Below are 27747 nucleotides of genomic sequence, written 5' to 3' on the forward strand. Positions count from 1 at the left end.
AGGTTGTCATCAGATGTGTCCGGTGGCTTTTTACTAATTTCGAGGCGTTTCTAAAAACGTTTACTGTTTTTCCCTCCGGCAGATGTGCAGAGAGCATGCTGTGTGTCGTCCCAGACATTTCTGCATTCCGAGAAGGCTGGAGGTGGGTTCGTCAGCCAGTGCAGGTCCCAGTAACTTTGGTTCGTAATGATGGGATAATCTATTCCACCAGCCTGACCTTTACGTACACGCCGGAACCAGGGCCGCGGCCACACTGCAGCGCGGCCGGAGCGATCCTTCGAGCCAATTCGAGCCTGATGGCCGCTAACGAACCAAACACAAACAGCGAGGGAGGTTACACGAGCGTCAGCACAAACCCAACCAACGTCACGTCGTCCGCAGCCACGGTGGTATCCTAACTACCGCTGGGACCTAGGACCTGACTCTGCAGAGAGAGAAAACTGAACAAGCTTCTGTGGCTGCTGGGAAAAGTGTCCATTCTGACCAATCCTCTTTGAGCCCTGTTATCTACAAGTACTGATTTGGAAAAGCAGAAGCCACAATAAAAAAAAAAAAGTCAAAATATGAAAACTTTATTGGGAATCTATTTTTCAGCTGGGTTTTTTGGTTTTTTGTTTTGTTTTGGTTTTGGTTTTTTTTTTAAGGGCAAGAAATAGAAATGTGGCTGGGACAAAGTTTAGAAAACGATGAACATCACATAGTTTTTATGGACCAAGGAACTTGTATAAGCTTTAGTAAAAGGTACATTTTCACCATACCTTTTTTGTATCACAACATATAGTACACTTTTGTTACCAAATAGTTTATTTTTTTTTCTCTGAGCGTTTGCTCTGAAGTATAATCAGGTTTCGTACCTGACCGTACTTTTATAATCTAATTACCATACTCTTCCAGTTTAAAAAAATATATATATTTTTGGTCTGTGGCTGGAACTTCCTTTTTTAAACTGAAGTCTTGTGACTTTTTATGAACTGAAATTGTTTTGATTTCAGCAAGTAGAACCTTGTAAAGGCCAGCATATTTTTTTTAAGATTATATGAAGTCTGTGCAAAAGCTTTAAAAAAAAAAAATGCCTCTGCCTTGCCTGCAATACATGCAATGTATGTTAACTTAGTGCTCTGTTTTCCTGTCATTGTCAGTAGTTTTTTTGTGTTTTCCTTTTTTTAAAAAATGTATTTATAGTGGTAACTCAAGAAGTTCTAACATTTACAAGAGCTTCTTATGTGACCATCTAGTCATGTTAATGACTGTTCATGTGACCGAAAATGTTGGTTTTTGAAGGGTTTTATATTTTTTCTTTCAAATCACAAATGCAACCATCTGTTCCAGGATCTTTTCAGATTTTTATTCACTTCTAATCTTGTACATAACTTGTATTATGTGTAAGTTAAACATTTTATTTTGAATGTGGAATGTTCCCAATGGCTTCATTTGGCAGCGTGTTTTTGCCTTCTTGGCTGGTGACAAAAGTATCATGCAAAGTATTTGCTACCAGTAGGACTGGTAGGTGGTGACCCTTATTGTATAATGAGAAAAATCTCTACAAAAGCATGTTTTTATTCCCTTTACATCTTTTATTTTTTTTTAAAGTAGCGTAGGCTAAACATTGGTGTAATCCTAAAATAATAAGATGCTTTTGTTAGATGATCAACTGAAATAGCTGGAATACATTACTTAGAAATGGATAGTTGTAAGATACAAGTGTAACCCATCCCTTCTTCCATTTTCTCACCCCTTTCTGCTATACTCCTCTCTGAGATACCCGTCGTCTCCCTCCTGATGGCATCTATCCCCCAAAGGCTTTTCTTTCCTTTCCCTTCCGTTAGAATTTGGTTGCATTCAGTGGGTTTTGTAGGCTTTGCACTCTGAGCTTGCCATTTTCACATTGTCCCTGTTCCTGCGCTCCGACTGCCCAGGTGTTCTTTTTAAGAGGTGCCGGCAAGACCATCGGAGTATTTGAGTACCAGAAGTGCCCGTGCAGGGTGGCAGGAGATTGTCTAGCAATGCAGTCATCCTCTCTCTTAGATCAAAAACTACCTCTGCATTGTGACTGTCCCATTACACAAGAACCACAGCCCCTTCGGAGTGCAAGCTCACAATCCCCGCAGTGTTGGCCACGGGCTCCCTCGGCCATTCGCCAAAAGGACCAGAGGAAGCAGATCTTAAGGACATTTTCTCTTTCTCAGTCTTCCTTCTTCCCCGTTTTGCTTGGGCTGTCCCACTGTAAATGTTGTTTTTATCTATGTTAATGATTTTGTCTTCCATTTTCAAAGGAAAAAAATTAATTTGGTTGTTAATTCAGTACCACTGTGTTTTTTTTTCTCCTCTAGGCCTGCCTCATTATTCATAGGCTTTTTTTATACTACATCTATCCTTCTTTGCTACAATCTTATAAATGCAAGCTCCTCGTACTAGCGAATACTGCCTCACTCACCGGCTCTCTGTTTCAGTGACCAAGGGCGGAACTCTTCGTGGCCTTATCTTTCTTTGTTTTAAACTGTTTACTGGCATTCACTTGCAAACTGTTTACTTGTCTTTGCCCTCCTAATTTTTTTTCTCTTGTGGCTACAGTCATTACACAGTGTTTTTGTTTGAAGCATGTAAGTATTTTCAGTACTATTTTACTTATAATTGTCCACGAGTTTCCTTCACGTAATAGGTTTGATATTCAATTATGTAATTATATTGGATTTACTCTGATGCCAATAACAACAGATAAATGTTACCAGTATATGAAACCACAGCTTTTTTCCTTTAAAATAATACTTTTGAAATTTTGGGGGATTTTTTCCAAATCCATTTTTTCCCCCTTAGACAATACAAAACTTTTCATCTTTTGCCTTGTGTTTAATTACCCTTTTGGGGTTTGTTTTAAATGCCCTTTTTTCCCCTCAGCAGCTTTGTTCATTAGCATATTATATACAATATTCCTGGACTTTTAAAAATTCCAAAAGACTCATGTAACAAAAAATGTGTTTTTTCCCCATTTGTCTTTCTCAGCCTTTAAATTATGTGCTGGGGGAATGAGGGAAAAGAAAGATAGGGAGGATATGGTAGTTTGTCATAGCTTCTCTTTTGTCAAGACTTTTTTCCTTTAATATTTTCTTTATTTAAAAAAACAAAAAACTATTCCATGGACTTGTGGCCCTCGGTTTTCTATTCTTATGAAACATATATTCCATATCAGTACCCCTTTTAAACATAACTTTGAGTTACTAATAGAACTTAAATGTTAATTTTTGCTTCTTCCTGTTGTTATTCTGGAGAGTTGGTCCTTTTTCGGATAAAGCCTCTGTCACTAGAATGGTAAATGCCTTTGACAAACATAAATGGTATATTCAAATATGTATTTTTCAGCACTATTCCTTGTTATATATTTTTGTGCAGTTTCCCAAAACAGACATAGAAATTTGAGCCCATATTCCCCAAAAGTTGCTGATAGGTCAGTAGTGAACATCGAACTCAGCACATAAACTAAGAAAACCAGAACGATGCTCGTAAAAGAGCTATTATTCCAAACAGTCTCAGAATTGAACACTAGGATGATGTTGTGTTAACGCACCGCTGCTAACGTCTTAATCCTTGGCATCTGAAGTCTCGTTAAATGAGTGATTAGTTATTTCACTTTGACTGCACAGGATCATTTGAGAACCGACAGTTGTTTTGTTTGTTTTTTTAAAAATGAACCTGGTATCATCTGTTCTCACATAGAGAATTTCTCATGTAAGTCTTGACGAAGGAAACCAGCTAACCATTTAAAACCAAATAATGGCAGGAAGAGCGGGGCCCCCTGGGGAGAGGTGGTCTTTCGTGAAACAAAATATTCAATTATTAACTGAAGTATTTACTTTTTCTTTCAAAAGCAGCTGTTTCTGATGAGTACTGAACAAATGTGTGTAATTTTCTGTACCAGACTCTTTACTTTGTTTTCAAGCACTGTAATGTGGGATTGAGTGGCAGCTTTGTTAGAAAACAGTAATATATTAGGGTTTATATTTAACCCTTGCAGGACTGAACTATTTCTCTCTTCATTCATTTCAATGTTGTAATAAACATTTGCCAGCATTTAGTACTGTCGTGGTCCAGATGTAAGTTACATGCTCATTTTTAGCTTATTTCTTGTACCTTGCAGCATGCTATATGCATTCAGTCCTTAAGGGGTTATAATCTACAAACTGTGCACCTGTAAGGTTTATTAGCAATAAGGTAGAAAATTGAGCAAGTTTTTACCATAATTTTGTAGAAAAAATGAATCTGCTCAGTTCCATTTTTCTCCCCTCCCCCCCAAAAAAAAAAAAATCCCTGCAATATGGGCAGTTTCAAAGAATAAATAAAAGTGAAATGTAAAACACGTAAATGTCTTTTGTCAGATGTTGCTTGCTACGTTTATATTCTTGTTTTCACATCCTTTTTAAAGGTCAGATTTAAATACCACGTTATTACTCATGTCGGTTTACAAACGTACCTTTGTGTTGGAAGCATGTCACGGTGGTCCCAATATGAGTAACTTCCTAATTTCCTTGTCCTTGAGAATAGAGAAATAGACTATTCCATTTAAGTGAATTCCACGAAGCCAGATGTGAGTTATGTAGAATCCCTTTTTTTCCCAACTCAAAATAACTCTGGGCGGAGTGTGGAAATGTAGTTTGTTTTGAGATGGATCAAAAAATAAGTTTATGTTGGGCAGAAAGATACGTAAAGGTTTATCATTTCCGATTTATTAATTGGCCTGTTTTATTCTTTGGAGTAGACGAGAATGGGATTCTCTGATTTAATATGAAAGGATGGCACATGAAATTAGCAGCGTTTGTTTAAAGTAGGATCAGCATGGATTGAAAATTTCATTAATGTGACATTCTTAGTATATTCTTTTCCAAATCTTATTTTTTGGTGTTTGAGTGTGTTTTTCTTATTTACGTACAAAATAGATATATTCTCATTTGACAAGTTTAAAGTAGTGGTTAAGCTTTCCACGCCTGCACAGGGGAAAGATTAGTAAATAGCCCTGTTGGGTGGGTTTCAAATTAATATAGAAAGACAATTTATTTTATTTTTAAAGTTCAGCAGATCTAAGAGAAAAGATTCAAAGAAATTCAGAATTTACAAATACTGATTATTAGATGAATATAAACCATTATGGTGATGGAAAATTGCTGTCTGACCTTTGCGATTAACCACTAAAATATCTAAGAAACACAAAGGCTACAACTTAGGACACAAAATTACAGTGAAGGTAAGAAAAAATAAATGGATGAAATGCCTTGATTTATCTGTGAATAGATTTAACTTACAGATAGGAAAGAAATCACCAAGATATTAGAATATTATTTTTTTTTGAAGGAATACCTCTTATTAGTTTAGGAGGGAAAAATTCAAACATTTTGAAAGAACTTAAAATTGCTGAAAAACATATTGATTGTTGTTGGGGGTGGATAACAATCTTAAATGGCAAAACTGGATTCCTAGTGGCAGGTGGTGTTTAGTGAGAAAGAATCAAAAAAACAAATGATAGCACATTGCCAATCTGATGTCTTAGATGAACTTAGAAGAAATCAAGCTAATAATAACTGAGAGAAGAAAGTTGGTATGTTGGGTGAGGGTAAATAATTCCTCTTGGAGAAAGGGTATTGCCAAGTGAATGAAGGAAAAGAGACAGAGCTGAAGATAATCATCCCTGTGAAGATAGGGAATAAACTACCAGGGAATGCACTTGGAAGAAGGCTGGACTGGGAATGAGAAGACCTGGATTCTGGTCCTGGCACTTTCACTAATGACTTACGGGACCATAGGAAGTCCACTTCATCGTTCAGTGCTCTTGGAGCAGAAGAACAAAAGGTCAAACTAAGAGATTCCAAAGGCCCCTTCCATTTCTAAAATTCTTTGGTTCTAAGTAAGTAGAAACTCAGGAAAAATGTTAGAGTCATTCATAGTCATAGGAAATATCATTTCCAACTATTTTGGTATTTATTTATATATGGTATAGATCATCAGTTTTTCTCCTTTCTCAGAACAAATAAAAATAATCTCCTACATATTGCAGTTGGTATGAACTAAAAGAATCTCGATTCAAGTTTTAAAACATTGAAGCTACCAAGGGGTAGACTTGTGTTGTCTGGAAACCCTTACACACGTGATAGTCATTTTATGAAGATGAAACGTTTTGCATGTCCTGCTATCTGGGACATTATAGCATGAATTCTAAGTAGATTAGAATCCTAAAAGCTCAGAGTTGAAAGTTCATGATCCCAACCTGACTCATGAATTCCTTGAATTGAGAAGTTCTCATGTGAAACCAAATTTTACCTCTAAGATAAAAACGTCTTGAGGCTTTTCTGCAGCCAATCTAATTACATCTAATCTCTTCAAAATGACAATTCAACTCAATAAGCATTTGTTACACATCTGCTACATGGATGATATTCTTTGGTTCATAACATAACTAATTGTAATATTGTTCATAAGGGAAGATGCAATCTAGTCTTTGATGGTGTTTTCAGGAATACATCATAAGAAAAAGCTCAAGTAGTCTGCAGTTTGTTCACCATGAAGCACTCTATGCTGTGTTCTGATTTTAGAATTAGTTCCTTTATAATCTGGTCCAGATGAAGCTGGAGATTATACAATAATAATTAGAGACAATCTGGCACAAATTGATTATTGCACATCAACTTCCAATAAGGACTCCCCCCAATCCCAGAGGACAAATTTAATGTACCCCCCCTTCCCCGGTTCTTTTAACATTTTTGAAATAATGCAACATTCATTTTGTCTCTCTGAATACACGAGTTAGCTACCTCATTTCGTCCTTGAGGATATCTTTCAGGTCTCTCTTGGATGGGAGTTATTGATAGTTATTATACTGCAGCCTACTTAAACCTGCCATATGCCTTCTTATCTCAGAATCTCCTGCATTTTTCTGAGGTCATGATGTGTTACACATTTCAAAACAAAATGGCTCGAAACGGAAAAAGCTGGTGTTATGGAGATGTATTCTTGTGGCAGCTTGAGCTTGTTGAAGGTTCTTTATGGTTTCTCAAACGCAATCGAACATTTTAATCACTTCTAGACTTACCTTGTGGCTAAGATAAAATGTACTGATGAAATAAGGCAGTAGACTGCCCACATGTCATCTTCTGGGTAGCAGACTTTATTCATTTACATGGTTTTGCTTATAGGGATTGCCAGGCTAATTAGTCGTCTGGGTTCTCAGATTTTCCAGGGTCTGCCCCTGGAAAGCAATATGATCTAGCCATTAGAACTCCAGTGAATAGTATTCAACTTGAAGTTAAAAACTGAAGCTTAAATCCTGCCTCAGATACTTAGCTCTGTGACTGTAGGTAGATCATTTAACCTCTCAGGTTCAGTTTCCTTATCTGTGAAATGAGGGCTTTGGATTTGATTTCCAATTCAAATCTTTGTTCCTATGATCATCAAGAGACATGTATGTACCATCCTAGGACTTAGTATAAGAACATAAATGTCATGAGTAAACAAAAGATCATGGATAGTGTTTTTTTGAATGACCAACAAGCCCCCAGCCTGTTTTCTTCATAAAATCTTGAAGAATGAAGAAACCACACATTGAGGTTTTCCTTCTGTTTCCATCCCTTTGTAAAGGCTGTAAATAAATACTCTGCTTCCTTTCTTAGAATTCTTACCTCTTTTTAAGGTTTAGCTCAAATATCCATTCCTATGGTCTTTCCTGGCCCCCATTTATTCCATTTTTCTTTTCAATTTATTTTGTATTCAACTGTGTATTCATATTTGACTGATGTAAAATGTAAACTTAATTAAGAGAGAGGTATACTGCCAGAATTAGAGTGGTAATGGTCCTGCTACATTCTCCCCCCGGACAGACCATGCTTAGTCATCCATTCAGCTTTTTGGGAAGGACGACGATAACTTGATGAGCATCTAGAGAAAAGCAACCAAGATGAAGAGCTTCAGATGCTGCAGTGTGTAGAATGGTCAAAGGAATGGGGAAAGTTTAAGCAGGACTTAGTGGAAGTAGAGTGAATTGCCATCAAATCATTGGAGTACGAGGAAGGATTTGACTTGTGCTGCTCGGCTAGGAAGGACACAATTGGTGGCAGTTGCAGAGAGAGATTTAAGTTATAGGTGAGGAAAAATTTCCAAGCAATTTGAGGCACCTAAAAAGTGGACTGGCTGCTATGGAAGGCTGTAAGTTTCCTCCTACTGGAGGTTTTCAGATAAAAAGTGAATGGCCATCCAAGGGGATTTTCTTTTAACGGTCATTCATTTGCAGATATTAAAATGAATAGCCTGTGCAATATCTATGTGCCAAACCAGCTTTGTATATATAGGGGTAGAGACCAAGCTGGGATTTGTTTCCTTGCAATGGGAGCTTCTTATAGGAAGTTGGGGTTTTAGACAGTAGTCTGGGGCTCTTCAAGGTTAAATGACTTGTCTAGAGTCACACAGCCAACAGGTGTCAGAGATGAGACTCAGAGCCAGCTCTATTTGACCACACACTAATATATGCTTGTTGAATTGAACTCAGTCCTTGAGAGAAATGGGAGGAAGTAACAGGCAGTATTTCAAATCTGATTTCCCTGTATTTTGTCATACACTTGACTGAGAGAGGTAAAGAATAGGTATAGCCTTGGATACATTTGGTTCTGGCTTTCCTTGGAGAAACTCTTTTTTTCCCCTTGTGTGAAGAGTTCTGTTCCAGCTCTGACGTTCTGGGCTCTTTCTAATAATACAGAGGTTTGTAAGGAAAATGCTTTGCCAGCCATAAAATTCTAAGTTAATATTGTTATTATAATCTGATTGGCAGATAGGTGTATTGAAGATTGTGTAATAGATGTAGCCACCAGCATTTACAGGTTTGCAAGCCGCTTTATACATTGATTAAAAAGAAAAAAAAAAAAAAGCAGCTAAGTTCCCCTATAGGTTTTTGGATCTAGACTTTCTTGCTTTAGCTTACTCTATTACACAGGGCTACCTTGCTTCTCTTATTGAAAAGCAACAAGAAGTTAGAGGGAAAGAGAGGGAGAGAACCAGTGAACTGAACAGGAAGCTAAAAATAACCTAGAAAATCAACAAATTAATAATCCCCAATGAAGCACAAATGTAGAAATCCTAAATCAAAGAAGAGATGGCCGAAATTGAAAATACGGTCAAATAAACAGCCTTATTGAACTGATGATAAAAAAAAAATTGATAAGATCTAGTGAGGGAGGGAGAACGATAATATTGATAAATCAATACCTAATTTAATTTTTTGAGACAAAATCAAAAGATGAATGGAGAGGGATTTTTTAAATGATTAAATTTACTATATTCAACTGTATGTCTGCAAAATTTAAAGAAAATGAATATTATTTAGAAAAATATAAAATCATGCTTAACAGTACAGAAAATGGAGTATAATAATTATTAAATAACCCCAAACCCTACTTTAGGTCTAGATAAATTTACAAGCAATTAAATTTCCTCTTCACTCATGGACAATGAAAAAGATTTTCTTGAAGTGCAGTCACTTCCCATCTCCAATCAATAAAATTCAAAGACTTTGTATGTGTGTGTATGTGTGTGAGAGAGAGAGAGAGAGAGAGACAGACAGACAGACTAGCAGTTAGCCTAGAAACTAACACATAGAAAAATGCTTAATGAATACCTATTGATTGCTTTAGCTAATCAATTGTATGTATGACAGCGCCAAACAGCTGATTCTGGAATGACTATTGCTAACCAGTCACTTCTTGTCTTTTAAGGTATAATGAATTTCTTTCAGGATATAATCCATTTCTTTTTAAAGATATGGTCAGTTTCTTTCATTTTATTTTGAAGAAAATGTATGAGACTTCATTGGCTGAAAGCCTTTACATCTTTTATGTTATTTCAGACCATATTTCCCATATAGTTCCTACCATTGTTTTCTGCACCAATCTTCATACCGAAGTCTTTGATTAATAAGACATTCGTTGGATTTGGTCTGAAGAATTTTGTCAAGGTATTTATCAATGTACTTTTCTTACATCTTCAATAGATGTTGACCCAGAAACATCAATTATCTTGATGATGATCCATCTGTACTTATTGAGGGTACTGCAAGGCTATATGACCAAGTGTCCAGTGAGATGGTACTAAAGATTGCCTTTGGGCTCAGATTGAAATGAACTTTTTCAATTTCTTTACCTTATTTGGTTATTTAAAAAATGACAGCCCCCAAAATTATTTCAAGCTAGTGGATGTCTTTGGTTAGGATTCATTTGACCTGAAGCTGGTCTAGTTGTTATTCTGAAAATATATAGCTTTTCTTTCTTGTTAGGGCCCTGCCTCAGTTTCTTTCTTAATTGTTAGCCTCCCATCTTAGTTTCCCATATAATCTCCCTCTGTCATCCTTCCATAAGAAGGGTCACACAAAGAAGGAAGCTTTCTAAAGTGCATCTAAGAAGTTTTGTTGCCCCACATGGTAGTCATGAGATTAAGGGATAGCTTATGTCCCATTTCAAGTTCCCAAACTTAGATCTTCCTTCCATCTGAGTCATAAAAGACATTATTTCATCCAGCCCCTCCCTGTGTTGTCTGCATTTTGCCATCAAGAAGGAGTCCAGATGAAATAAATCTTAGGATTTGACTGCATTTTGCAGTCATTCTTTCCCCCTCCGGATTCCAATTTCTCTTTATCTTTTAGCTTCATTATTTTCTTTTGCTTCTTCCCTCCCTAGTCTTCCTCAATTCCTAGACAACCAGTCATCAATTCCGAGAATATTGCAAAACTCATTCTAAATAAGGTTTCCTTGCCAAGGAAGGAGGGAGTTGAACAGTTGGTCATATCTTCCAAGAATGAATGAATGAGAAGGTATTGATTATGTGCCAGGTACTTTGATAATCACATGTTTTGGTCTGGGAAGTCACAGTGGTACCAAGTGGAAGAACACAGCGGGTCAATTGACAGACCCTTACCAGAAGCGATGGTGTTTATTTGATCACTTCCAAAATGAGGAGATGGAAAATAGAGTTGATGTGGGTGGTCCAAATGAACCAGCAAAGAGGCGGATAAAAAGAGGACCAAGTCATTTCACCTGGTTTAGATCAATTTTGTATCCATGATGCGGAAATGGTTTTTGTAAGAGTCTACTGTACTTAATGGCTTAAGCCCTTGGCCAACATAAACTTGTATGTGTACATGTGTGTATAATGTTCTCTTGCTCAGTTCTGTGTGTGTGTATGTGTAATGTTCTCTTGTTCAGTTTTCTTAGGGTCTCTGGAGGCCGCCTTCGATTCAGTTCAGTAATCACAAGTATAGCCAGCTTTAAAGTCCAAATCCTCTATTGTCTCTTTCCAAGTCTTGTCTCCTTTCCTGGGGCCCCGTTAGCTTTCTTATGGCCCAGATCCTGGGGCTGGGCAGCTTTCTGGAGAGCCTTTCAGTCTGGCCTCTGTCTTAGTGGGGGAAGTGCAGGAGTCCAGGCCACCAGGAAGATGGAAGATGGAATTGAATTTCTCCCCCTGGTTCTGAGAGCTTAAGCTCCTGCCACCAGTCCTTTGCCTTCCCTCCTTCTGAACTTATATGCTCTACACTGAGTATAAAACAATCATTATATCACTAGGAAACTATTATTTGTTGTAAGATTAAATCAATCACACCGAACAAGCTAAATTAGATAACTATTGCCTCTATCAATTCCACTGACTTAAGAATCCTTTGTTTCAAGTTCAGAGTTCTGGCCCATAATGTGTGTGTGTCTGTGTGTGTCTGTCTGTGTGTGTGTGTGGTACTTATATACAACATCAAAGGTCATCCTGGACTGAAACTGAAACAGGAGTCGGAAATGTCCCACTTACTAAAAATGAGTAATTTGACAGCTGAAAACTGCTCTGGTGAAATGGGTTTTCTCTTCCTCGCTCTAATTCAGTCTTTTCTTCAGAGAGAAAATATGCTTCTAAGTAACACGCCGGTCCTTGACATTCTAGACAATCCTCTTGAGCTGGACGCCCCATTTTCGGGACCACTTGCCATGTTCTTCTGCAGCGCCATGTCCTTGTTTATGTAAATGTCCAGCCTCGGAGACCCTGGACGCCATCCAACTGGCTACTTTTCAGCAAGTTTTTCATCCTCCTCGTGGAGGTGATGACTCTTCTGCTGTGGAGTCAGCACTAACTCCAAACTGAGCTCTGGAGTCTTGGGTTACATATGGACAGAGTCCCTAATGCTTTCCACTCCACCACGTTGTTTCCCTACTGTACTCGGTTTGGGGGGGGGGGGGAAGAATTCAAGGAAGGAAATATGCATTAATTAAGCGCTTACTGAGAGCTTTATGCACATATTTCCTCCGATCCTCCCAATTCTGGGAGGCAGCTGCTTTTATTATTCCATTTTGCAGGTAAAGGAACAGGTGGCAAGATTTGAAATCAGGGCTTCCTTCCCATGAGCCCAGCACGCCATTCACTACCGCATCCGAGAAGTCCCGGGACACCGTTTTCCTATCGGGTTTTAAGTGCTGTAAAAGATGGATTTAGTATCTCCCCCAGTGCCTAGGACAGTGACTTCCGCCACGGACCAGTTAGTAATTGTCCCTCATTAAGCAATTGGGGGGGGGGGGTCACTGGAGCTTTCCCACGAGGCAGTGCTGATCGCTCAATACTTCCAAACCTTGGGGTTAATTTGTGGTCTCTCTTAATAACCACAAGCTATTTCCCTCAATTTTCAAATTTAAAAAGTCTCTCTCCACCTGCTTGCCCCGGGATAGACCCTCGGGCAGCCCAGTTACTGCAGAGCCCGGGGATAGACCCCCGGGCGCCATCCTAGCCACCTCCGAGCCGGAGCCGGCCCACATTGATTCGGGGACTTGCCCAGACTCCCAAATTGGTGGGGGCCCAGCCCCGCCCAAACGGGCGAGCTGACCTGCATGGCTTTATTATTCCCACGGCACTGGGTAGATCTCTGAAGGCCTCGTAGGCACCTGGGAGATGAGGATAGAGAGCTCCACTCTGCGATCAGCATCCCAGAAGCCCCCGCGGAGTGGGAAAGGCCAGCCTTCTCCGAGGGCGGAGGCGGAGGATGACGGGGAGATTTCAGAGGTTCAAGGAATTAATTCCCTTCGGGAAAACTCTCTCTACCCTCGTAGACTGGCAGCTGTACTGCAAGTTAAAGCCTTAAAGGAGGCAGTTAGGTGGCCCAGTGGATAGAGCGCTGGGTCTGGACTCCAGCTGATGGGTTCAAATGTGACCTCAGACATTCTGATCAGTCACTTCACTTCTGTCTGCCTCGGTTTCCTCAGTTGTAAAATAGGATAATAATCCTTCCTCCTAGGATTCTCTGGAGGATCAAATGATATGATAAAGAACTTGGGGCAGTACCTGGCACCATTCTTTCATCATTCTTCCTCCTCCTCCTTTCCCCCTTCTCTTCCTCTTCTTTCTCCTTCCTTCTTATCTTCTCCCCTCTTACTTCTTCTCCTTCTTCCTCCCCCCCAATCCTCCTCTTCTCATCCTCTTTTCTCCTCTTCCTCTTTCTTCTCCTTCTCTCCCTTCTACTCTTCCTCCTCTCCCTCCTAATCTCCTTCCTTTCCTCCTCTTCCTCCTTCTAAAGATACCCCAGCTCAGATGAAGCTACTGGAGCAAAAGCTGAAATTCAAGCCAGACTGAATAAAGATCCAGGGATTCACTGACAACCTCTAAGGAGTGACTCGTCGCACCCCGGAAAGCGAGTGCGGGGTACAGGGCCTTGGTTCTCTTTGCAGACAACTTCGGGCCGGCACATTGCGGGGCAGCAGCCCCTGGGTCTAATAAGTTTGGAAGCCATTTAATAGTCGGGAGGAGCCAGTGCCCTGGGGATGCACTAGCGCTAGGTGTTCTGGCGGGGCTTCCCCCCGGCCGGGACCTTGAGAAGAGTTCCGGGGCTCCCAGGAGAGCTCCGGGGCTACGAAGTGAGTTCCGGGGTCTCCAGGAGAGTTCCGGGGCCCCGAGGAGAGTTCGGGGGCCTTGAGGAGAGCTCGGGGCCCTGAACACAGCCGGTGGTTCTCACAGCCACGACGGGTGCCTTCATCTCCCGGAGTTCAAGGCTGGGAGGGTCCCCAGGTGCGCAGAGTCGCCCCGCCCGCCCCGCCCCCATCCCCGTCAGGCAAGGACAAATGGGGACGAAGAAATGGAGCCAGACGCCAGGGAGCTTCCTGAGCCCCCGCTGATGGAAGCCAGAAGACTCCTCGGGGCTGACTGCGCGGCCCGAGTCCCTGGGCACTTGTCCGGGGGGAGGAGGGGGAGAGAGAAGAAAAGCGAGGAGCTTCACTTCATCGATCGCCCATTATTTTGGAGCTAATTGAGTCACGAGTTGATTATCCAATTGCCTCCAGGCTGGTTTTCCCTCATTTTTCAGCCGGGGCTTGGCCTGTCTGGGCCAGTTAGCCGGAGGTCGCGGGCCGGGCCGGCCGGAGCAGACAGGGAACGTCTAAGCGCCGCTCCCCTCCACCCCCTAGTCTCCTGAGGCTGCCCCTCCTTCCCCCCACCCCGCAGTCTCCTGAGGCTGCCCCTCCTTCCCCCTCACCCCCCCCACCCCTCCCCACCTCCTGAGGCTGCCCCTTCTCCCCCCTCCCCTGTCTCCTAGGCGGCCCCCCTTTCCCTCCCGCTCCCCCTTCCCCCCCTTCCCACGGGCTCCAGCCGTTCTGACAGAAAGAAAAAGTAGCGCGTCTGGGGCCGGAGCCGGCCTGGGGAGGGGGGGAGCGGGGGGCGGCGCGGGGACGGGAAATGCGATTCTCTTCCAATTCCTTCCTCCCGAAAAGCGCATTTATCTGCATTTAGCCGGCTGTCAAGAGACAGGTGGCGGAGGGAGGCAGGCGGCCGAGGCAATGGCAGTGCCGACGGAAGCCCAACGGAGGCAGGGGACCAAAACTCGGAGGACTTCCCAGAGGCCCTTGCGAGGGGCCGACCCGGCGAAATCCCCAGCCGTCCGACCTCCTTCTGGGGAGCAACAAGACCTTTTGTGCTTGTCCCAGGGAGGGGACTAGAAGCTGGAAGCCTGGAAGCCCTGAGTGCGAAGCCTGCTTCAGCGTCTGGGCTGTGTGACTCTGGGCAGGTCACTTAACCTGACTCAGTATCTTCATCTGTAAAAAACAATGGATAATAAATCCACCTTTCACGGTTCCATGGAGAGGATCGAGTGAAATAATATCTGTGAAGTACATCATGAACTCTAAAGTCTTGTGTAAGTGTTAGGTATTTATATTATTATTGATATTGTTTTGTATCATCCTCTTCTTAGTCCTTCTTAGTGGCTCTGCCCATCCGACCTCCAAACTCTATACCCACTGCCTCTGTCCTAGCAATGCCCTTTTTTCCCCTGAGGCGATTGGAGTTAAGTGACTTGCCCAGGATCACACAGCTAGGAAGTGTTCAGTGTCTGAAACTAGATTTGAACTCGTATCCTCCTGACTTCTGGCTGGTGCTCTATCCACTGAGCCCCCCAGCTACCCCCTAGTAACGCTCTCTGACCCTATTGTTGTCCACTCCATTTCTGGCTATTCTGGATCACTAGGAGTGGCTCCTGTCCTAGGATCCCGATGTCCTCCAAGAGAAATCTCCTAACCCCATGAGGGAGGCAGACAGGGCCCTGTTTGGGGCACTCCCTTACAAGGCGAAGAACCCTTGGCAGAGAGCTCGGTCTGTACAGCCCAGGCCCAGAGCGGAAAGCCCTGCCGAGGACGCCAACTTTCAGGAAAGCAACGAGCCAAGATTCATCTACACCCTCACACTGATCAGAGTCATAGATTTAGAACCTGGAAGAGACCTTAGTGTCGCTTTTTCTTTTTTTCAGAAAAGGTCAATGTGTCTTTATTAAGTTCCTGTCAGGTTAACTTTATTTTCTTTGGGGGCAATTACCAGACTGGAAGAGCCAGTGAATTTTGTCGACACGGTTTACCAAGATTTATTAAAGAACGTGACAAAGCCTGCCGGGCTAGGGAGCTGGGTATTTAAACAGAGGAAAGATGAAAAGAGATCTGTTGACATGAATAAAAAATTTTCTGTCAATTAAAAATAAAAAAGATTGAAGAAAAGAATGGCGTGCTCGAAATAGGTTCTTCATAAAGTGTTAGAATCGTTCTTTGGTCAAATCCTGAATGACTTTTGTGTTGCACGTTGAAGACAAGGGTTTTTTTCTGGGAACAGGCAAGAGTATAATTCGTAGTTTCTTCTTTCTCAGAAATTCTTTGATTTTGAGATAATATTAATCCTAAGAGCTAATTCTTTGCTAATTTTAACCTTACTTCATTGACCACCAAACCAAAATTAACAGTATGATAGTTTGATCTCTTCTACAGCAGCATACTTCTTTTTAAAAAAAAAATTAAAACTTTTTATTTTCAAAACATATGTAAGGAAAATTTTTCAACATTGATCCTTGCGAAGCCTTCTGTTCCAAATTATCCCCTCCTTCCCTCCCCCCAACTCCTTCCCCTAGATGGCAGGTAGTCCAATACATGTTAAATACGTTAAAGTATATGTTAAATACAACATATGTATACAAATTTCCACAATTATCATGCTACACAAGAAAAATTGGATCAAAAAGGAAAAAAAAAAACAAGAAAGAAAACAAAATGCAAGCACACAATAATAGAAAGAGTGAAAACATTATGTTGTGATCCACACTCTGTTCCCACAGTCTCTCTCTGGGTATAGATGGCTCCCTTCATCACGGAACAATTGGAATTGGCCTGAATCATCTCATTTTTGAGAAGAGCCACGTCCACCAGAATTGATCATCATATAGTCTTGTTGTTGTCATGTATAATGATCTCCTGGTTCTGCTCCTTTCACTCAGCATCAGTTCATGTAGGTCTCTCCAGCCCTCTCGGAAGTCATCCTGCTGGTCGTTTCTTACAGAACAATAATACTCCATAATATTCATGCTGTAATTTATTCTCCAACTGATGGGTGTCCATTCAGTTTCCAGTTTCTAGCCACTACAAAAAGAGCTGCCCCAAATATTTTTGCACACGTGGATCCCTTTCTCTCCTTTATGATCTTTTTGGAATATAAGCCCAGTAGAAACACTGCTGGATCAAAGGGTATGCCCAGTTTGATAACTTTTTGAGCATAGTTCCAAATTGCTCTCCAGAATGGCTGGATCCATTCACAATTCCACCAACAATGTTTCAATGTTCCAGTTTTCCCACACATCCCCTCCAATATTTGTCATTATCTTTTCCGGTCATCTTACGCAATCTGAGAGGTGTGTAGTGGTATCTCAGAGTTGTCTTAATTTGCATTGCTCTGATCAATAGTGATTTAGAGCACCTTTTCATATGACTAGAAATGGTTTTAATTTCTTCATCTGAAAACTGTCTGTTCACATCCTTTGAGTGTCTCTTTTGGTAAATCTCATTTTGTAGGTGAGGAAATTTGAGCTTAGAAAGGTGCCAGCTAAGTGGAATAATGGCTGGAGCGCTGGAGTCAATATCCTACCTCAAATACTTGCCATCTGAATGACACTGAGCAAGTCACTTACCTTTCAGCTTCAGTCTTCATCTGTTACATTGGAATAATAACGATAGCGCCTAGCTTAGTGTTGTTGTGAAAATCAAAGGATACAATATGTACAAAAAAAACCTTTGCAAAACCATAAACCACTATGTAAACATTAATGGTATTATTTTATTATCACCCATGGTCACTTAGTTTATTAGCAATAAAACTGGGAGTCAGACACAAGTGTTATTTGGGTGGTTTTCTTAGAAGAAGGAGAAGAAAAGAAAGAGTGAGGAGGAGGAGGACAAAAAGAAAAGAAGAATGAAAGAAAAAACAAGGAGAAAAGAACAAGAAGAAAGAAGAACTAATATTTACATAGTGCTTACTTATGCCAGGATCTCTAAAATTATTTCTAAGAGCTACAAAAGAAATTAATCAGTCACTCAACAAGCATTTTTACAAAGCCCTTACTATGTTCCAGCCCCCAAACTCAATACCTAATTAAGGGAGAAACCCTGGCAGCTCCATCTGTTTCTCCCAGGCTTGGCTAATACACAGCTGCCAAGCAAACTGACTGATTTCCCCAGGAAATGCCAGCTGTAAAAAATAAAAGAATAGATGCTGGGCTGCCACTGGGTCTGGTTTATTTCTATTCTAGGGTTACCACAGGACTCTCACTGATACAATATCCATCCTCCCCAAGGTTTGGGGACGTGTTGGATTGGGCTATTGTTTTTCTATACAGAAAAAAAAAAAGGAGAAATCTTTTCAAAATCATTATCAAGAAGCATTCTGGGAATTGCTGGTGGTCAGAGGCTGGATGCTGTTAGAAAATTCAGAGTTCTCTTCTTCCTACCCAGTCTCCTCCCATCCCATCCTGCCAAGGAGTTAGTTCTGCCTTTGGGCTGTAAGTACCCCAGGTAGAAACCTTGCTGCCTCTGGGGAGATTCTGAAACCTGCCGATCACATTAGGGAGTCTAATACTGAGGTGCCAGTGGTATCCTGCTTCTGCTGGGATGGGGATTCCCACCCCCTTTGCTCCCTCAAGAGCCGGACCACAGCTTGGGGTTCTATCAGAGATTGCATTCTCTATTTGCTCTCTGCACCGATGCATTCTGGGACTCTCCTACCTTCTTCTCCCTCCCCTGGGCACTCTATATCTCTGGCCACTAATCAAGACAACTGAGCATGCACTGTTTGTGCTTGCAAGCTTGGTCTTGAGCAGCGCCAATCTGGCACAGCTGGATCCTCCCGACTCTGAGTCGTGCCCTCTCTCTCCCCTGCCTGACCCCAGCAGGACTCTGGAAACATAATTCACTTTTTTATCCCTCTCCACCAGTTTGACTCAGTTCCTGGGTCTGATTTGTCACCAAGTACTTCCTTTCAACTGCGGATTCTATTCTCTCATTTTCAGAAAAGTCTCTAATTCTAGTGCTCTTTGCCAATAGGAAAAAATATTCTGGTAGATTAATAACAGATTAAATTAATCTGAAAGATTAACAGATTCATTAGCTTCCCTTAGCTCAGCGTTGGCTTGCTATAGCCCCCATTGCCAATATATGCAAATAGTAGCAACATGGATCCTGCTGGTGGACGATAAGGTTTTATTCTGTCTCTGTGCCCCCACTGGCCCCAGTGCTTTGATTTTAGCAGTGGCTTAATGAGTTCTTGCTGAAATGAAACTCAGGAGTTGACGGTGTAGTAATTTTCTGACTTTTCAGTGGATCAATACAATCAAGTAGTGTATGAGAGGAGAGGGTGACACTAATCTTTAATGACAATCTCCCCACCCCTCCACCCCATCCCATAGTTATTTCCAAGGTTCTGGAAACCGATGAGTGAGATAATTGAATTTCTATGCAAGAGAATCTATTGTCTCTTCAGCAGCATCCAATCCATAAATAAACCAGAATGGGCCCTGGGAACCAGTAGGGTTCCAGGGAGCAAGCCAGTCAACAAAAAGGTTAATGGATATTGTAAATAAACATTTAAAATTAATTGCATTCAAAGTAACCTGAAACCCAATTAGCTATTTTTTGCAAGTCTTGGGACTCTGTGTGAGGGACAAGGAAAGTAGGGACCCTCATCCAGGCAGAGGTCACTGAACTGGCTAGGGTTTGACTTAAGAGTTTTAGATTCAGATTCCCTCTTCATCCCTTCTGCCCCCTTCCTTCCCCCCTCCCTCCTCCCGCTCACATCCCTACTCTGGGAGAGGGGTAATATTGCTTGGAGCTTTCCCTTCCTTCCAGCCCCCAGACTCAGTCTAATTAAGGGAGAAGAAACACCTGCAGCCATGGCTAGTAATCCTAAATTTATAGAATACACAGCTGCCAGCCAGCTTGGATGATTTCCCCAGGAAATGCCAGGTTAGTATAAAAGAGAGAGGAAAAACAGAGAGACAGAGAGAAGAAGAAATAGAGAAACAGAGACAGAGAACAAGAAATAGAGAAAGAGACAGAGAACAAGAAATAGAGACAGAACAAGAAATAGAGAAACAGAGACAGAGAAAACAAACAAATAGAGAAACAGAGATGGAATAAGAAACAGAAAAAGAGAACAAAAATAGAGAGAAAGAGACAGAGAGAACAAGAAATAGAGAGACAGAGAGAACAAGAAATAGAGAGACAGAGAGAACAAGAAATAGAGAGACAGAGAGGACAAGAAATAGAGAAACAGAGAGGACAAGAAATAGAGAAACAGAGAGGACAAGAAATAGAGAAACAGAGAAACAGAGAGGACAAGAAATAGAGAAACAGAGAAACAGAGAGGACAAGAAATAGAGAAACAGAGAGGACAAGAAATAGAGAAACAGAGAGGACAAGAAATAGAGAAACAGAGAGGACAAGAAATAGAGAAACAGTGAGGACAAGAACTAGAGAAACAGTGAGGACAAGAACTAGAGAAACAGTGAGGACAAGAACTAGAGAAACAGTGAGGACAAGAACTAGAGAAACAGTGAGGACAAGAACTAGAGAAACAGTGAGGACAAGAACTAGAGAAACAGTGAGGACAAGAACTAGAGAAACAGTGAGGACAAGAAATAGAGAAACAGTGAGGACAAGAAATAGAGGGAGAGAGAGACAGAGACAGAGAAAAGAAAGAAAAATGATCCACATAGTGCTGTATCTAGGTCTGGTTTTTTTCCACGCCAGGGATACCACCCAATGCCTTCAATTATATGATGTCCAGCCAACAGAAGTTTGGGGGCAAAGGCCAACTTGAATCTAAACATGGATCCCATGCTTGGCTGTGCTATTGCTGTATCCAAAAGGGTAAAATGAGATATGTCCTGGAGAAGCATTCTGAGAATTATTGCCTAAGGACATCCGTCCACTGGAAACCGAGAGCCGGGAAGATTTCAGGTTTGTGTCACGTTTACTATTTTTACCCCTCCTATCTTAATCTTCCTTGTCCAAAGAGATTTGTTAATCCTGCTAATTGAACTGAACATGGGCACAGCAGGTTTAGAAGGCTGGGAGGCTACAGAGAGACTCCCTACTTGAGACCAAAGAACAGGAGCTGGCTTTCCAGTGGGGAAGAGAAATAAGTTAGCGATGGGACTTGGACTGTTCCCCCACCGCCAAAGAGAACCAGATCCCCGAGATCCCTTGCGAATCTAAGTCTCTGATCAAGTGTGCTTTCTGAAAAAATAGCTTGGACTGGTAAAGAGACAACTATCTGAAGAAGTGTTGATTGACTATGTCCTGTCCAGTCGGCTGTTGTCAGAGTACGGAGCATGAGAGATGGCCCTAGGTAGTTCTGAGATCTGAAATCAACCTGAGTGCAAATCTGACCTCAGATACTTAGGAGCTGTGTGTGCTTCCGTTTCCCCAACTTTTTTTATAAAGCTCTTTATTTTCAAAATACAAAGATAATTTTGTTTCCTCAACTTTAAAATGAAGAGAATATCAATACCTCCCAATCTCAGAGTTGTGATTACTGAATAAGATATCTGTAAAACACTTATCGCAGTGCTGGGTATATAGTAAGCACTTAATAAATGCTTCTCCTCTCTTTGTACATGCTCCTTCCCCACTTCAGCCCCCAAAGCTTATCATTCAGCAGAGGAAAGGAAGCTGACATGTGTGAACTTGAGGGGCCCGGTTCTAGTCCCAGCCCTGGACTTACTGAGTCTGTTACCTTGGAGTCATTATACTTGTCTGCACTACTTTTCCCATTGGTAAAATTAAAGAACTGAGTTAAAGGATCTCCAGTATCCCCTTAGCTCTGCCTCTATGAGCCAATTTAGAGAACAACTAAATCCCAGACAGGAAGAAGCAGAGGTCCAGTGGTTAGTGCTGGACTTGAGGCAAGAAGACTTGGGTCCAAATGCAGGTTTTGCTACCTAACTGGCCCATGACCCTGGGCTCTCTGAGCATCAGACAACTCCCTGAGACTTAGCTCCTCAATTAGAAAAGGGCTGCATTCAGTATTGCCCAAACCAAAGGAACTGCTCATCCTGGAGCTAGACTGACTGGGACAAATCCAGTCTCTCGCTGCCATCAATGTGTGGCCCCTGCAACCTAGGAATCGGGAATCCAAGCAGGGGACACCAAGAAGGCCCACATTGGTCCAAGGAAACCTTTGATGGAACAGTGGGGGAGGGACCTTCAAAGACAAGTCACAGAAAATAGGTTTTTTTTCCTCTTGTCATTGGATTTCCCTAAGGAGCCAGCTCTATGGCTCTCAGGAGTTGCTGCTGCTTCCTATCTGTGCTTTTATCTTACCGTTTCCATACTCCATCCAGTGAAAGACCAAAATTGGTCCTCTGGTCACAAAAACTCGCCATGGGTGAACTCTTTTCCATTTTGTAATGGAAGGTCATTGGGATTTTCTTGCTAATCAATCAATGGTATTGGTTGGATCTTCACCATGTGAGCAGCTCTATTATCTTTGCTACGTACAGTATGTACCAGAATGAATCTGGAAAACTTGAGGATAGTTTTTAACTCTTTTAAAAGTATATTTTGCTAATTTTATTTCAATATAATTAATCTCCTTTATTTCATATATACATATATGCACAATATATACATTATACAATGCACATGTGTGTGTTGTGTATGTATACATGTAAACACATGTATGAGTGGTCTCTCCATGTGTATATACATGTAAATGTATGTGTGTGTGTATACACATATATGTATACACACACATACATATATATATATATATATATATAACTTGAAAACATTCCTCTGAGAAGGGTCTCCATGGGCTTAACAGACTGCCAAAGGGGCCTGCAACACAAAAGGTATCAAAGATCCTGGTGCGAGGAGCCGTCTCAGTGCTCTAATGGAGCTAGCAAAACTGCCTTAAATCAAAGGAATATGAAAACCCATGATCTTAAAACCAAGGAACAGGATGGACACTGGGTTTTTTTTTCAACTTGAACTTTATCCTGTCAATAGTATTTTAAAATTTTTCCAATTTTGTGTAAACATAGTTTTCAACATTCATTTTTGTAAGATTTTGAGTAGTAAATGGTTTCTCCCTCCCTCTCTTCCCCCTTTTCCAAGATAGCAAGCAATCTGACATAGGTTGTACGTGTGCAGTCATTGATACAGATTTTCATATCTGTTGTGAAAAATCCCATTTCCATATTCCATATTCCATGTATGTTGTGAAAAAATCAGAAAAAAGGGAAGAATCATGAGAAAGAAAAAGTAAACAGCAAAAAAAAAAAATTGAAAATAGTAGCTTTAATCCCTATTTTCTCTCTGGACCAGGATGACATTTTCCATCCCAAATCTGTTGGAATTGTCTTGGATCATTGCTAAGTCTATCACGGCTGATCATCACATCATCTTGCTGTTTTCCTGGTTCTCATGGAAGTCTCTCCAGGCTTCTCGGAGACCATCCTGCTGATCATTTCTCAAAGAACGATAATTGCATTCACCTACCATGACTTGTTCAGCTCTTTCCCAATTGGTGAGCATCCACCTTCAACTTTCTCCTCAAAGGTGGAGTTTTCTGCTCTCTAAGCATCTTGCAGTAAATCCGAGGTCCCCCGAGTCACCTGCCTGCTGCTCCTTTTAAGGAAAGGCTATGGACTGGAGGCTTTTCCATGCTGCTTCATCCACTGAATCCGGCAATGAGGGAAACGCTCTCAGCCACTGTGTATAGTCTGGGTCTTCTTGCCTCTTCAGAAGCGAGCCATTCACTATATGACACACATTTTCCTTTGGCTATTTAGTCTAGCTTCAACCTTTATGACATGGGATCACAGACTTAGAACTGGAAGGGACCTTAGAGACCCATGAGTCCACTCTCTGACTCATTTTACAGATGAGGAAACTGAGGCAGGTTATGGGACTTTACATAGCCGTTAAATATCCAAGGTGGGGTTTGAACTTTTTTGCTCCACCAAGGTAGATCTGACTACTTCTAGCCTTAGGAAATCAGTCTTCATGAGCTGTTGGACTGAGAAATCGGCTGGCTATGGCGGGGCTTCTGGGTGCGAGGAACCTGAAAGTCGAGACTTGCCTTTCCAGCTTGTGGGGGACCTGCCAGGGCTTCGAGGAGCCAGGTCCGCCTCCACGGAACAATGAGACATTGGAAAATCACTTCCAGTATGTTAGGAAGAAATTCTGGGCAGGACTACAAAGCCAAGTTAAGTTTTAAAGAGATACATTGTGTTTTGTCCTTGGGAGGTAAAGGGATGGAGGAGCAGATTGAGCATTGGGCTAGGTTGGGAAGGCAGATCCTAACCAGCTATATGGCTTGGAAAAAATCCCTTAATCTCTCTCTGCCTCTCTTTTCTCATCTGTAAAATGGGGATAATAATAACACTCATCTCACATGGTTGTTGGGAGGCTCGAATTAGCCCATAACACAATTTGAAACACTATATAGATATGAGCTCTTCTTAAAAAGTGGTGTCTAACCTCAAGAACAGGATTTGTTATGCTACACTTGTGTCTGAATTCAATAGATACGATCATCCATTAAATGTAGACTATGATTATCAAGGACTTGCAGGGGGAGGGTATGCTTTTGGTTGTACCCGAATGGTTTGTACCAACTTTTCTTCTTATACCATTGGAATAAATGCCTTTGCATTTGGTCTTTAAAGATCTGACATGTCTCCCTACTCTGAGTAAAGAAGGCTTTTTTTTTTTATTTTAAAATGTTTCTTTTGTTATAAGCCTGATTCAGTTCCAGATTTGGAGGCAAAGTGACTATCTCTACAAACAAAAGGAAAACACTGATATGGCCTTTTAGATGACTTCGTCTAGTACCTGTATCACCGGGCAGTAAGGGACCTGTCTTTCAACCTGAAAGAATCATGGAAACATTGATAGTTATTATAATCATCACACTCATTGATGAGCACTCTGGCCGCACAGATTTGGAAGATACTGGGTTTTCTATCCAGGATGTCCCCAAAGTCTGCTATTAAAGCTTAGAACTTAGAAAGCTTAGAACCCCGTTAAGATGTCTGGGGCAGCCTGGCCAGGCTTTGATAGAGTGGGGTAGTGTTTTAACTCGTGCAAAGCTCAGCTTCATGTTTATGTGGGACAGCCCAAGCCGATAAAGCCCGGCGCCGGTGGCCCAAAGAGCTTTTCAATGACAAGCGGGCAGCTGCCACGCTAGAGCCACGAGAAGCGGGAGAAAGACTCTGGACTTGAAGCTATAGGATGCTCATTAACTGTGTGACCCTCGGAGTTCACTAGCCTAGGTCTCCGGCTCCTTCTCTGTTATAAGAGAATAATAAAACACACAAATCAACTTCCCAAGAGTTTTGCTAGGAAAGTACTTTGTAAGGTGACCTGTCATCACTGCTACTTGGAGAGCAGCATGCTAACCGATGGGGACCGGGGGCAGAAAGGCACGGGCCTACCGTCTGTCTGGAGTCTATGCTTCCCGTCCAGGGGAAAAGCCACAGAATCTCAGCCCCGGAAGGCACAGGGATGATAGAAAGGCCACAGAGTCTGGAATCAAAGAGCCTAGCCCAGCCCTGCCACTTATTATCCATGTGCTCCTGGACACATTGGTAAATAATCCTAGGACTCCATTTCCAACTGGTTAAAATAATGGTCTTGGAAGTCTTTTCAATCGCTAGAGGTATATTCCCATTATTTATATGTATATACATGCATATATATAATGTGTGTGTTTGTATACATATATATATGCTTGAAATATATATATATGTGTGTGTTTGTGTATATATACATATACATATTTATCTGAAATATATATGTGTGTATATATATATATATGAATATATTGGATATCAGGTATGTGTGTGTATATATGTATATATGTGTGTGTGTGTGTGTGTACACATACTCATATATACCTGATACACACACACACACACACACACACATATATATATATGTATATATATATATATATATATATATATATATATATATATATTATATATATATATATATATATATATATATATATATACATATATATATATGTGTGTGTGTGTGTGTGTGTGTGTGTGTGTAAGTGGTAGTTGGGATTTGAACCCAGCCGGACATAGCATGCTTCTACATACTCTCCAAGGATCTCCTGCCTCTTCAAGTACTGTCTGAATACCTCTGAGAGAACCCCAACATTTTTCACTGGTTCCTTTTGTTTTTATGTTCCCTTTTCCCAGTTTATCCCTCCTTCTTCCACCCCCAGAATCATCCCTTATAACACAGAGAAAAAAATCAGCCCAGCAAAATGAATCAGCTCATCAGCTAAGTCTGATTGGGTAGTTTGGGAGACTGGTTTTTAAATTTCTACTGGTCTTAAACTCTCTCTCCTTCCCATTTTTCCCTCTCTCTTCTCTTTCTTCTGCTTTCTCTGTTTGTATCTGTCTCTTGGCGTCTGTCTTTGTGTCTCTGTCTCTCTGTTTCTGTCTCTTTCACTATCTTTGTCTCTGTCTGTCTCTTTCCTGTCTCTCTCTCTCTCCCTGTGTCTCTCTATCTATCTGTTTGTCTGTCTCTCTTTCTTCCCCCCGCCCATGTCTTTTTACCCAAGTGACTGCAAGCTTCTCGAGGGCAGGGGCTGTATCTTTTCCAAACTTACTATTTCTCTAGCCTAACACAGTCCTTTCTGTTACTCTGTAGGTGCTTATTAAATATTTGCTTTTGCTTTATTTTAAGTATGGTGAGGAGGAGCCATTTTAGTATCCATCAAAGAAAAGATTGGTTGAACAATTTGTAGGCATAGAGGGATTTAAATTTAAAATTTAATCAAACTACAATGTGTGTGTATTTGTGTGTGTGTTTGTGTGTGTGTGTGTGTGTGTGTGTGTGTGTGTGTGTGTGTGTGTGTGTGTGAAGACTTTCAGAAGACCTGCTAGTCACATAATTATAGTACTATCCCTCCCTCCATCCCTCTCTCCATCCTTCCCTTTCTCCCCCTTATAGATGTCCATCTAGATAGATATTCATCCATGTATATATCTATATCTCCATATACACATATATTTCCCAATGAAGGGAAGTTATTAAAACCTGCTTGAACGACCCTTTAGATTTTCTGGGACTTGAATGCTTTAAGTTCGTTGTGTGACTGTAATTTGAGCTCCATCCTGAATCCTTGCACTGTTCAATGTTGACCATTAGGTGGAAGCAAGTCTGAAGTTACTCTGCAAGAAGCATCTTCCGTCCTGCTCATGGTAATATCACCCAGCAGAGGGCAAATGCTCCCTGCCTGCCCCCCACACTTGGGGCCCCAAAGAAATCCAGGGGGAAATGGCAATTTTTTTTCCTGACTTGTTTCCTTGGACTGGAGAAATCTCTCAGAAGGAAATTCATTGGTAATGTAGATTGAGACCTGTTTCACAACTGTCTTGTCTTAAAAAGTTACCTGGGCCACCCTACGTGGTCCCGGGGGGTTAGATGGTCAAATCCAGAGTCAGGAAGGTCTGAGTTCAAATGTGCCATTAGACAGTTAATGACTCGGTGAATTCCCTAGCAATTCACGTCATCTCTCTGCCTCAGATTTCTCAAAAATAAAAATAAAAAAATATTATAGGTTGTGGTAATAAGTTGAGGTAAGGAAAACTTAATATTTTTAAGTGCTTGGCCAGGCTTTAACAAATGTTTGTTTCCTTCCTGGGAGGATGAATGATGAGCAGGGCCCAACAGCCAGTGTGTGTCCGATTCAGAATTTGAATCCTGTTCTTTGTGATTCTAAGACTTGATTTTTTTTTTTTAATCTACTATTTGACAAAAGGGGAAATAGAATCTTTAAATCCCCCAGGAGATAAGGTTTTCACAGCTTGAGTTGTAGATAAGATAGAAATGATGTGTAAGAAGCAAAATTGCTTATTTTTTCTTAATACTACATTTCACT

General features: G+C 41.2%; 1 protein-coding gene across 2 annotated transcripts in view; it reads left to right on the forward strand.

Moving 5' to 3' along the window:
- Positions 1-4357, forward strand: part of RBPJ (recombination signal binding protein for immunoglobulin kappa J region) — a 100663-nt gene extending 96306 nt beyond the window's left edge. For both annotated transcript variants that reach the window (XM_051967263.1, XM_051967264.1), the window contains one exon: positions 83-4357. In XM_051967263.1, coding sequence (XP_051823223.1) covers positions 83-398 — 316 coding nt within the window. In that variant the 3' untranslated portion in view covers positions 399-4357. The remainder of the gene's footprint in view (positions 1-82) is intronic.
- The last annotated feature ends 23390 nt before the right edge of the window (positions 4358-27747 follow it).

The sequence above is a fragment of the Antechinus flavipes genome, chromosome 6 (assembly GCF_016432865.1).
Source record: "Antechinus flavipes isolate AdamAnt ecotype Samford, QLD, Australia chromosome 6, AdamAnt_v2, whole genome shotgun sequence".
NCBI lineage: Eukaryota > Metazoa > Chordata > Mammalia > Dasyuromorphia > Dasyuridae > Antechinus > Antechinus flavipes.